This window comes from Pseudophryne corroboree, chromosome 2, assembly GCF_028390025.1.
Source record: "Pseudophryne corroboree isolate aPseCor3 chromosome 2, aPseCor3.hap2, whole genome shotgun sequence".
Lineage (NCBI taxonomy): Eukaryota > Metazoa > Chordata > Amphibia > Anura > Myobatrachidae > Pseudophryne > Pseudophryne corroboree.
Window position 1 is genome coordinate 770,153,794 of NC_086445.1, and position 13,235 is coordinate 770,167,028.

General features: G+C 45.7%; 1 protein-coding gene across 1 annotated transcript in view; it reads left to right on the forward strand.

Moving 5' to 3' along the window:
* ANOS1 (anosmin 1) overlaps window positions 1–13,235 on the forward strand; it is a 280,125-nt gene that overhangs the window by 205,035 nt on the left and 61,855 nt on the right. The window contains exons 10-11 of the mRNA XM_063955496.1: window positions 914–1,058; window positions 1,527–1,673. Coding sequence (XP_063811566.1) covers window positions 914–1,058; window positions 1,527–1,673 — 292 coding nt within the window. The remainder of the gene's footprint in view (window positions 1–913; window positions 1,059–1,526; window positions 1,674–13,235) is intronic.

Sequence of the window (13,235 nt, forward strand, 5' to 3'; positions counted from 1 at the left end):
TGAGGGAATTATGGCACATTGGGGCAGATGTATCAAGCCTGGAGAAGTGATAAAGCAGAAGCAGTGATAAAGAAGTGATAAGTGGAAGGTGATAAACATCAGCCAATCATTACGGGTTTGAAAAAAAAGAACAGTCAGGAGCTGCTTAGCGGGTGCATTATCAACTTCCACTTACCACTTCCTTATTACTGCTTTATCACTTCTCCAGGCTTAATACATCTGCCTAATTGTGGTCTAAATGTTTCATTATTGGTTGACAATATTGACACAAGTGTTGCCAACTATAGTCAAAATATGTTGTGACAGATTCTAGGAATATGAGACTGGCGGGTCTGGGACTCAGGGTCGACAACAAAAAGGTCGACACACCTTAGGTCGATGCCAATTGGTCGACACACCTTAGGTCGACATGGACAAAAGGTCGACATGGGCAAAAGGTCGACAGGAACAAGGTCGACATGGAAAAAGGTCGACATGAGTTTTTTATGTTTTTTTGGTGTCGTTTTCTTCGTAGAGTGACCGGGAACCCCAATTAGTGCACCGCGTCCCCTCGCATGGCTCGCTTCGCTCGCCATGCTTCGGGCATGGTGCCTTCGCTCCGCTACCGCTTCGCTCCGCACAGATTACCGTTCCAATCGTAGTCCACGTGGATCGTTAAGTATGAAAAGGTTCCAAAAAAGAAAAAAATCGTGAAAAACTCATGTCGACCTTTTTCCATGTGACCTTGTTCCTTTCAACCTTTTGTCCATGTCGACCTTTTGTCCATGTCAACCTAAGGTGTGTCGACCGATTGGCGTCGACCTAAGGTGTGTCGACCTTTTTGTTGTCGACCTGGAGTCCGGATACCGAGACTGGCATAGCATACACATTATTAATATTTACCATGGAAATAACTAGATTTTTTTTATTTTAGAACCAAAACTACGTGATTCTAGAAGGTTTACAGCCAAACAGCAATTATATGGTAGAGATTCAAGCCATTACATACTGGGGACAAGTGCGTTTGAAAAGTGCAAAGGTCTCACTGTACTTCTCCTCTGGGCCGTTCAGCTCAACTAGTAAGTACTGTACATTATATATTTTATGGCTAAAATCTTATATTCACAAACTGTATATACAATATATATATTTGCAGGTAACGAGTAATGTCATTGCAAAGATATGGCACAAAGATGCTTTGACTAGTGGTTATTAATGACTATGGAAGTAGATTTGGGGAAGTGAAATTGGAAGGGTACTGTATTTGCCATTAATAATTGGGTATGCCTGAACAATTGCCTTCTCCTGGCTGAGGATGTAGTCCTGAATGTTTTCTTGCAGAATGTTTATTTTAATCACACATTTATCAGACTTTGAACTCTATGTACCCTCACACTAGTCTATCAATCCTGTTCTTTACCTAGTTCAATATGCCAATGCAATGCGATACAATTTGTAAAGCATCCTTAATAAATTATTGTAAGTCTAGTTTTATGGTTAATAAAGTATGCTGCTTTGTTTCTAATAAATCGTTGATTAACTTTCAGAGGATCAAATATCAAAAGTCAGCAAAATGAAGACTGATACTCTAGTGCCACCTCAAAGAAAGCTTACGGCTCACATGCCTGAAATCGGAGCTCCATTCTACCAGGATAATCAGCTTCAGGTTAAAGTTTACTGGAAAAAGACAGAAGGTAAATATAGTAGAACGTTTGTGTAGTACCTGAGTTGTCTGTGCATCTTGTTTATACATACAGTATGTACATGTTGATTTGCACAGATAAAATAATTTCTCTGCAGTTGTGATACTGGGGCTGATTCAGACCTGATTGCTGCTGTGCATTTTCGCACAGCAGCGATCATGTCTGAACTGCACATGCGCCGGCGCATGCCAGACAGGCGACGGCTGTCTTAGCCCTGCGATCGCCTCTGCCTGAGTGACAGGGAGAGGCGGTTTCTGGGTGGGAGGGGGCGGCCAGCAGCATTTGGGGTGCGCGGTCCGGGCAACGCAGGCGGGCCCGGACCGGATGGGAGGGGGGGAGGCGTGGCAGCTGTGTGATGTCATATGCAGCTGCTGCAACCCGGGCAGCAAAGAGAAGCTCCTTGCCAGCGCACAGGAGCTGCGCAGGTACGGAGTTACTCTTCCAGTACAAAAGCATTGCCGCTCTGCAGTGCTTTTGTACTTGTGCGGGGGGGGGGGGGGGGGGTAGGGCCTGACATGCGGGGCGGACTAACCCTGTGCTGGGTGTCCCCCGCATGTCTGAAGACTGATCGTAGAAGTGCTAAATTTAGCACATCTGCGATCAGGTCTGAATTAGGCCCTCTGTACAAGGTGCCGTGGAATGGGAAAGCTGCCATTTATTATTATTATCCTTTATTTATATGGCGCCACAAGGGTTCCGCAGCGCCCAATTACAGAGTACATAAACAAATAATCAAACAGGAAAACAGCAACTTACAGTTGACGACAATATAGTACAAGTACAGGGTAAAATCATTCCCCATTCCATCTTGTAGCTAAGCAGTGACATGCCTGAAGCCCTGAATGATAATCCTGGGACAAATCCACCTCCAGGATATCCTGTAAAGATTCAAATAGCCAGATTTCCAAGTCTCTGCTTCCTACTACCGTTTTGTACATTTCTAATCACTTTCTCATATAAAGCAGCGCCAAAATCAGATTGTCATTATGCAACACACACCTTAGAATGATGGATATTTTATCAAACAAAATGTATCTTGCTGGTTAATATTTCAATCGGACTTCATTCTGGAAGCCTGTACTGTATATAAAGCATAACTGTTCCTCAAGTCTTTTGGTTAGTGTACAATACATAGCCCATTCTGTAAGCTAATCAACTAATATACAGTTTACTGTAGATCACATTCTGTGGTTACTATTGTACAATGCACATACTTTTCTGGTACTCAGAGTCTGCTTGTGGTGGATGACACTTGCTAGTAAACGGAGCACCAAGTGCTGTTAGTACAATTAGTAGATTTAATGTTGGAATATCCTATTGGTGTAGAACAATAGGTACCAGTGGAATATGAAATGGAGTTGAGGCCAAACAGTCTATCCTTAAGCAGGTTTGGAGGTGTATTCAATATAACAACGGTTCTTACTAGTAACATCAATAATAGAATATAGTACACATTGGGAATATAATGGTAAGAGCCCACTGAAGGGAGGCAGGGCAGAGCTGAAAGGTGTGGCAGAGTATTGCACTGCCCGCCATATTATACAGAGAGCATTACTGTAAACATCGCATGGGGCTTTCTAGTGCTCGACCCACTGCCGGCATTCTGGAAGCCGGGATCCCGGCGTCGGTATTCTGACCGCTGGGATCCCAGCCGCCAGGATTCCATACCCAACCCGTTACAGGCTGTGTTTGAAAAATTACAGGAGCTGGTTGGTTGCTCTCGCTCCACTTTATCTTTTTCCAAGGCTCAGTGCATAGACCCCCAGGTCTGCTGAAATGTGTGTGTGTGTGTGTGTGTGTGTGTGTGTGTGTGTGTGTGTGTGTGTGTGACAGATCATTTTGTAGAGATGCAATGTTGCATTATTCACATTTTTCTATTGCTTAATAAGTCCACATGTTTAGAGCTGAACATACATAAATTAAATCTGCATAGTGTCCTGGTTGCTAAATCCCACAGTAGCTCCTGTTTTAGACAACCCGGGCTGATTTTCACTATTACAAAAGGACTACAAGGATATGGTCTTCTAGCTATAGTTCATACCATAAGACTAGTTTCCCTGGGGGATGGGGAGGGGGGAGAGGGGGCAAAATAAATAAAATGTGATTAGAACAATAAATACAAATGCTGCACCGTATTTACTGTACTAGTAAGTGGTCATTCTGATGAAGCTATAGTATGATCCTCAGTATATGCTCTAACATGGGAACACATTTTTTGATGATTATTTCCCTTTGGAATTCTAAATGGGACTCAGTTCAAGCATAAGGGCTATGGAATTTTCTATCTTTAAATAGGATTACTAAATTTTCTCTTACTGTACGTCCTAGAGGATGCTGTGGTCCACATTAGTACCATGGAGTATAGACGGGTCCACCAGGAGCCATTGGCACTTTAAGAGTTTGAGAGTGTGGGCTGGCTCCTTCCTCTATGTCTCTCCTACCAGACTCAGTTTAGAAAATGTGCCTGGAGGAGCCGGTCACAGCTAGGGGAGCTCTACAGAGCTTCTTTAGAAAAAGTTTTTTTAGAGTTTATTATTTTACAGGGAGGCTGCTGGCAACAGCCTCCCTGCTTCGTGGGACTAAGGGGGGGGGGGGAGTAGTGTCCGCCCTGCGGGGTCTGAGCCACTATCTCCACTGACAGGACACTGAGCTCCTGAGGGGATCGATCGTTCCCCGCCACAGGGGATCGTTCACCCCAGCAGCATGCTGCCACCCCCTTACAGAGCCAGAAGACTGGTGGCGAGTGAGTCACCGACCCCCATAGCAAGTGGGGGGCCGGTGTGAAGATGGTGGCAACAGGGTATGGAGCACAGTACTAACTGCGCTCTGGGGCTCAGCTGTACATAGTGCGGCGCTGTGAGGGGCGCCCTAAGCCAGCGCCTGCATCCTACACTGACCTTCCAGCCTGTCAGGGTCCCTGGATCGCTGCCAGCTTAATCCCTTAGGCCAGTATAATCTTCTGAAGAGCGGGAAGTAAGCGCCATTTTGGGGGCGGAGCTTCTCCTCAAAGCGGACTCAGCAGCATTCAGCGCCATTTTTCTGCCAGCACAACTCTGTCAGTGAAGAGCAAGTCCCTCCAGAACAACTCCAGCTATCTCTCACGGTACCAGGGGGTTGTAGAAGGGAGGAGGCTGTGTAAAGACTGTTTAACCTATTAAGGTGCACAGTCAGTGCTGGTTGGGGCTCTCCCTTTACCTAAAAAGTGCTGTGTGTGGGTTGGCTCCAATCTCTGTGTCTCTCTTGCCATTCTTGGCGGTGAAACTCTGTCTGCTCCCCCCCGGTTGTGCATGTGTGTGTGTGTGTGTGTGTGTGTGTGTGTGTGTGTGTGGTGTCTGTGGTCTCCATTAAGCTCTGTCCAGGGACTCTGTGTCATATGCTGCAGAGGATATGTCCTCTCAGGATGATCCCATTCCATGTAATAAGGATTGCACTGTTTTAGTACAGATACCAGCAAGGGAACCTGAGTGGTTATCCTCTATCAAATCTATGATTTCTCAGATTTCTACTAGGGTTGCACAGAATGAATCTGCAACTCAGGCTTTACAGAACTCTATGGCAGTCTGGCCCAGTTCTGTTGCCTCAGGGCCCCCCGCTGTATATTCCCAAAAAATGCTCTTGCACAGATTATGCATGACAACACGGATACCGATTCTGACACTGCGGACAGTGATGGTGATGTGTTGAGGGGGGCAGCATCTCTTGCAAAAGGGGTGCAGTTGATGATAGAAGCCATTAGGGATGTGTTGAATATTACTGATAAAACACCTGAGCAGGTTGAGGAGGCTTACTACACTGAAAATAAGAAAGCCTCGCTAACCTTCCTTGCCTCAAAAGAATTAAATGCTATTTTTGAAAAAGCTTGGGAAAACCCTGAGAAAAAATTCCAGATCCCTAAAAGGGTCCAGGTGGTGTTTCCCAGTGGAGGATAGGAAAAAATGAGAAATCCGCCCATTGTTGACGCGTCGGTATCCAGACTCTCAAAAAGGTGTTTTTTTCCTGTTCCAGGATCCACCGCCTTGAAAGAGTCGGCTGATCGTAATATTGATAATACGCTCAAATCCATGTACACGGCTTCAGGGACTATACTACGTCTCACTATTGCCAGTGCTTGGATTGCCAAAGCTATAGTAAAGTGGTCAGGCACGTTGCTTGAAGATTTGGATACTATGGATAAATCGGATGTTGAATTGTTTTTGCGTAACATTCAGGATTCGGCAGGATTTCTGGTAGAATCCATGAAAGACCTGGGTTCCATGGCTGCAGGAATTTCTTCCATGTCTTTCTCAGCTCGTCGAGGACTGTGGCTGCAACTGTGGTCTGCCAATGCAGAATCCAGGAGAAGTGTGGAGTACCTACCCTACACAGGTCAGGCTCTCTTTGGGGAAGCGTTGGATGAGTGGATCTCCACGGCTATAGCGGGTAAGTAAGTCACCTTTTCTTCCCTCAGCTGCACCTGCTATGAAGAAACCCTTTTCTACAACTGCATCACAGCCCTTTCGGGCTGCCAAGTCAAAAAAGAAAACAAGAAAATAGAGAGCGCAAGCAGACTAAATTAACAATATTTAATTAAAACTGCACAAAAGAAACAGTATATTAAGTGCAATTGATAAAACATAAAACATAAAATTATGAACAAATGGGATCCTCCAGCTTACAGTCCATTAGATGCAATAATGAATTCCGAATTATGCAGTCAAAAGCTCCTTCTATTCAGAGCAATGAATTCATCAATTTGTATTTAGATAATTTTGCAGATCATTCACTTCTCTAAAAAGTTATTTATTCCGGAAGGTCACTTTTATTAAATAACAAATGTGCTGCTTGCTCCAGCACTTTAAATTCCAAATGGGTAGCAGCTTTATATGTAGAAATCAGTCTTCCAATGTGCTTTACAGCGGCTCCGTCTACCGCTCTCCCTGAAACACACTGGGGAATCTTTCAATGAGATAGCCGCTTACCACACCCGGATGAATTCAGCTTCACGGCACTGGAAACCACCATACACCAAGCGGCTGTACCGCAACCTCCCAAATGGAATGAACGACGGCCACGGTCCCCGTTTAGCAAGGCGGACCAATGCAGGTGGCTGTGATGAAAACGGATCCACTGGTGCGGTGCAGAAATTGTAGGAGATGATGGATGTCAACAGCATAAATGGAGAGTGCCGGGATCCCAAGTCCAAAAAGACCCTGACGCGTTTCTCGACCTATGTACACTGGTCGTTTCCTCAGAGGGAGAAAGATACTTTCTCCCTCTGAGGAAACGACCAGTGTACATAGGTCGAGAAACGCGTCAGGGTCTTTTTGGACTTGGGATCCCGGCACTCTCCATTTATGCTGTTGACATCCATCATCTCCTACAGTTTCTGCACCGCACCAGTGGATCCGTTTTCATCACAGCCACCTGCATTGGTCCGCCTTGCTAAACGGGGACCGTGGCCGTCGTTCATTCCATTTGGGAGGTTGCGGTACAGCCGCTTGGTGTATGGTGGTTTCCAGTGCCGTGAAGCTGAATTCATCCGGGTGTGGTAAGCGGCTATCTCATTGAAAGATTCCCCAGTGTGTTTCAGGGAGAGCGGTAGACGGAGCCGCTGTAAAGCACATTGGAAGACTGATTTCTACATATAAAGCTGCTACCCATTTGGAATTTAAAGTGCTGGAGCAAGCAGCACATTTGTTATTTAATAAAAGTGACCTTCCGGAATAAATAACTTTTTAGAGAAGTGAATGATCTGCAAAATTATCTAAATACAAATTGATGAATTCATTGCTCTGAATAGAAGGAGCTTTTGACTGCATAATTCGGAATTCATTATTGCATCTAATGGACTGTTAGCTGGAGGATCCCATTTGTTCATAATTTTATGTTTTATGTTTTATCAATTGCACTTAATATACTGTTTCTTTTGTGCAGTTTTAATTAAATATTGTTAATTTAGTCTGCTTGCGCTCTCTATTTTCTTGTTTTCTGTTGTCTTTGTAGGGTTGCTAATACCCTATATCTTTGAGAGCAGCGAGCAGCATGTCATCTTAGGCTCTTAGAGACGCTTTTTCTTTTTTCAAGTCAAAAAAGGCCAGACTGTCCAACTGCTGCTGCCGGTTCCTAGGAACAGAAACCTGCTTCAGGTACGCCGAAGTCCTCCATCATGGTGGACTGCACGCCCCAGAGGTGGGGCCGGTGGGAGCGAGACTCAGGCATTTCTGTCACATCTGGGTGTCGTCCGACCTGGATTCCTGGGTGCAAGATATTGTGTCCCAGGGGTACAGGCTGGAATTCCAAGATCTCCCTCCTCACCGATTCTTCAAATCAGGCTTGCCAGCTTTGCTGCCAGACAGGACTGTCCTGCAGGCAGCCGTCCAAAAGTTTGTGGAGGCACAGGTTATTGTACCGGTCCCTCATATGCAAAACAAAGGTTATTATTCGAACCTTTTCGTGGTACCGAAACTGGATGGTTCGGTCAGGCCCATTCTGAACCTAAAATCGCTAAATCCCTTTCTGAAGGAGCTCAAGTTCAAAATGGAGTCTCTAAGCGTGGTGGTATCAGGTCTGGAAGAGGGGGAATTCCTGGTATCCCTGGATATCAAGCATGCATACTTCCACATTCCTATTTGGCCGCCGCATCAAGCTTATCTCCGATTCGCACTGTTGGACTGTCACTATGAGTTCCAGGCCCTGCCATTTGGCCACTCCACAGCACCGAGGGTATTCACCAAGGTGATGGAGGACATGACGGGGTGAACATAAATCCATATCTGGACGATCTGCTGATAAAGGCATCATCCAAGGAGAAGCTGTTACAGTCCATTCTTCTCACGACCCACCTGCTCAGGGAACACGGTTGGATTCTGAATCTTCAAAAATCACATTTGAAACCAACCAGGAGGTTGTCCTTCCTGGGAATGATCCTCGACACGGAAGTGCAGAGGGTGTTTCTTCCAGAGAAAAAGTGTTGGTGATACAAACAATGGTCCGGGATGTCCTGAAGCCAGCCCGGGTGACGGTTTATCAGTGCATTCGCCTTCTGGGAAAGATGGTGGCCTCTTATGAGGCTCTAGAGTATGGGAGGTTTCATGCTCAGCCTTTCCAACTGGATCTCCTGGATAAGTGGTCGGGATCCCATCTACATATGCACCAGAGAATATGTCTGTCACCAAAGGCCAGGATTTCACTCCTCTGGTGGTTGCAACTACCTCACCTTCTAAAGGGCCGTAGGTTCGGGATTCAGGACTGGATCCTTCTAACCACAGATGCAAGTCTCCGGGGCTGGGGCGCAGTCACTCAAGGGGAGACCTTCCAAGGAAGATGGTCAAGTCTGGAAGCCGGTCTGCTGATAAACATTCTAGAACTAAGAGCCATCTACAACGGTCTTCTCCAAGTGGCCCATCTTCTGAGAAATAGGGCCATTCAAGTGCAGTCGGACAATGTGACAACAGTGGCTTACATAAACTGACAGGGTGGAACGAAGAGCAGAGCTGCAATGTCAGAGGTAACAAGAATCATCCTCTGGGCAGAAAAACATGTGTTGGCACGGTCAGCAATCTTCATTCCGGGAGTAGACAACTGGGAAGCGGACTTCCTCAGCAGACATGATCTCCATCCGGAGGTGTTCAAGGAGGTAACAGGTCTTTGGGGTGTACCTCAAATAGACATGATGGCCTCTAGTCTCAACAAGAAGCTTCGGCGATATTGTTCCAGGTTGAGGGACCTGCAAGCAGTGGCGGTGGACGCCTTAGTGACTCCGTGGGTTTTCCAGTCAGTGTACGTGTTTCCACCACTCCCACTCATTCCAAGAGTGCTAAAGCTCATAAGAAGAACAAAGGTTCAAGTGATCCTCATTGCTCCAGTCTGGCCAAGAAGGTCTTGGTACGCGGATCTTATGGATCTACTGCTAGAAGAGCCGAGGCCTCTTCCTCTTTGGGAGGACCTGCTGCAGCAGGGGCCGTTCGCCTATCAATATTTACAGCGGCTGCGTTTGACGGCATGGAGGTTGAACGCCAGATACTAGCTCGGAAGGGCATTCCGAACAAATTTATTCCTACCCTGATACAGGCTAGGAAAGGAGTAACATCTAAACATTACCATCGTATTTGGAAAAAATATGTATCTTGGTGTGAGTCCAAGAAGTTTCCAATGGTGGAGTTTCAACTGGGACGTTTTCTCCTCTTCCTGCAAGCAGGTGTGGATATGGGCCTGAGCTTGGGATCCATAAAGGTCCAATTTTCGGCCCTATCCATTTTCTTCCAGAAACAGTTGGCTGCCCTCCCTGAGGTTCAGACTTTTTTGAAGAGAGTTCTGCACATTCAACCTCCCTTTGTACCGCCTACGGCGCCCTGGGATCTTAACGTGGTGTTGCAGTTCCTCCAGTCGGACTGGTTTGAACCTCTACAGGAGGTTGAGATCAAGTTTCTCACGTGGAAGGCTGTCACTTTGTTGGCCTTAGCTTCTGCTAAACGTGTGTCGGAGTTGGGGGCTTTGTCATGTAAAACGAGCTGAGCTTCGGACACATCAGCAGTTTCTTCCGAAGGTTGTGTCGGCATTTCGTATCAACCAACCTATTGTGGTGCCAGTTGCGACTGACTCCTCAATTTCATCAAAGTCCTTAGGCTCTAAAAATCTATGTGAGGAGGACTGCTTGTCACAGATAATCGGACTCTCTGTTTGTTCTGTATGATCCCAAGAAAATTGGGTGTCCTGCTTCTAAGCAGACGATCTCTCGCTGGATCAGGTTCACTATCGAGCATGCGTATTCTACGGCAGGATTGCCGTGTCCTACATCTGTTAAGGCCCACTCTACTCGTAAGGTGGGGTCTTCCTGGGCGGCTACCCGGGGTGTCTCGGCATTACAACTTTGCCGAGCAGCAACTTGGTCCGGGTCGAACACGTTTGCAAAGTTCTACAAGTTCGATACTTTGGCCTCTGAAGACCTGAAGTTTGGTCTATCAGTTCTGCAGGAGCCTCCACACTCTCCCTCCCATTCTGGGAGCTTTGGTACATCCCCATGGTACTAATATGGACCCCAGCATCCTCTAGGACGTAAGAGAAGATAGGATTTTGGTTACCTACCGGTAAATCCTTTTCTCGTAGTCCGTAGAGGATGCTGGGCACCCGCCCAGCACTTCGTTTTCCTGCTATCGTTATTTAGTTCAGTTCAACTTCGTTTTAGTTGAGTACTGCATTGTTACTTGGTAAGTAATGTTTCAGCGGTTGCTGAGTTTCAAGCTAGTTAGCTAGATGTGCCTTGTATGTGTGTGCTGGTGTGAATCTCGCCACTATCTGTGTAAAATCCTTCTCACGAAGATGTCCGTCTCCTCGGGCACAGTTTCTAGACTGAGTCTGGTAGGAGGGGCATAGAGGGAGGAGCCAGCCCACACGCTCAAACTCTTAAAGTGCCAATGGCTTCTGGTGGACCCGTCTATAGCCCATGGTACTAATGTGGACCCCAGCATCCTCTACGGACTACGAGAAAAAGATTTACCGGTAGGTAACCAAAATCCTATTTTATTGCAATGTACATTCTATAAATAAAATAGTTTAATTATTAAAGTATCAATTTAATTATTAAGTACATAATGGCAGTGACAAAATATGTGATAGAAACACCAAATTAAAACAAATTTTCATTATTTTGGTAATACATACATTCATATTTGTAATACCAATTACCAACACATCCATGCTGTAACAGACTTCTGAAAGTCAAACTAATATGCGAGGGGTTTAGGCTACGTATCCACTTGCATTTAAAATGTGTTACTAACCCTAGTTAGACGCATGTAAACAAATGGGAAAATAAAATAAAACATTATACCAAATCAGATTGTAAATGTTTTACTTACATTAAGCATTGTATTGCACTATGGTACATTATGTGTGCATGGAACATTATCACAGTATCAAAAACACTGGCCAATTTGTTGGTGGACAGCCCAGAATACAAGTGCAACTAGCTGACCAGTCTTCAATGATATCTCTCTTGTGTGGCGGGGGTGATTGCCAAGATTCTTACCACTACTGGGATAATGATATTACCCTAGTAGAACTGCTGCACTAAATGAGGGAACACGGACTAGGGCAGTGATGGCTAACTTTGACACTCCAGCTGTTGTTGAACTACACATACCAGCATGCCTTGCTACAGTTTTGCTATTTGGCCATGCTAAAACTGTTGCAGGGCATGCTGGGATGTGTAGTTCAACAACAGCTGGAGTGTCAAGGTTAGCCATCACTGGACTAGGGTCTATTTCTGATGGCTGAGGCTGTAGCGGAACTTGCCAGTGGTAGGCCCATGTTCTTGGACCCTCTCTTCCTCCTCACCCCTAGTTCATAATATTCTGGTAGTGCACCATGTTGCCGAAAGTTCAGTGACAGGGGTAGGGAGAGAGTGACCGGGAGAGGCAGAGGGTGATGGGTAGGCAGTGGATGACAGGGCAGGCAGAAGTTGTCAGGGGGAGAAGTACATAGATGCAAAACAATCACAGTATTTGCTGAAAAGTCTGATATTTAAAGCAGATGGTGGATTTATGGGGGGAGGCACTTGGTGACAGAGAGAGGCACTTGGTGACAGGGAGAGACAGTTGGTGACAGGGAGAGACAGTTGGTGACAGGGCAAGGCAGAGGGTGGCAGAGAAATGCTGTGTGTGACATGGGGTGAAGTGCACAGTCCAGTACTTATCATGGTGATTCTGCATGTGTCCCCTGTGCCCACTGAGGCAACCCTTTCAGACATGAAGCCACCAGGTGCTGCCCACATCTCTACCAGCCTAATCCCACCTGCCGCATAGCACAAACTGTATTCTGCTGTAGTGCTGTTCTCCTCTCCAGCCATCCATCTCGCTGCCTATGACCACTTCCCAACTTGACCCCTAGGCTTGATGTAACAAGGTCTTACCAGCAGCTCCACACTGGTCAGTCGAACCCTGTGGAAATGGATGGGCAACTCAGGCCAGGAGAAAAACGTTGCTGGTCTATACAGTAGCGGGACCCTTAGTTCACAGGGCCCTGATGTAGTGCACCTGCTGCACTGCCCGTAGTTGCGCACATAGGGTGGTATTCAACTCTTTTCACAACCTACCACACCCGTTCTGTTTCTGCTAGCAGGCGTGGTATAATCATTTCAGTTCGCTACTCCCGGGTTAACGAGGGCAACCCTTTACACAGCTAAACCTGTTTACTATGGGCACAATATGCGCAATAATGGGGATTACTTTAGAAAAGAGATTGGGCGGTATCATTTGAATACCGCCCATTAACTGAGGATTTCAGTAGAAAAATGTAATTTTGAAATATATATATTTTAAAAGTTTTGCTAGTCTCTTAAATTCTACCCAAAACTCATAACTCATATATTATATATGTTTCCACTAACATTGAGTTGTCCATGCATCAGTAATTCCCCTTCAGAATTAACAGTTTTACCAAGTGAGAGCTGCAGTGTTACATCATGGGAACATAGAATAGAGATTAATGAGATGTCTTACTGTATTATTTGAAATAGTCTCCTTAAGATAAATATTGACATAAAATATATATTGACATTGATGTGTATTCATCTCA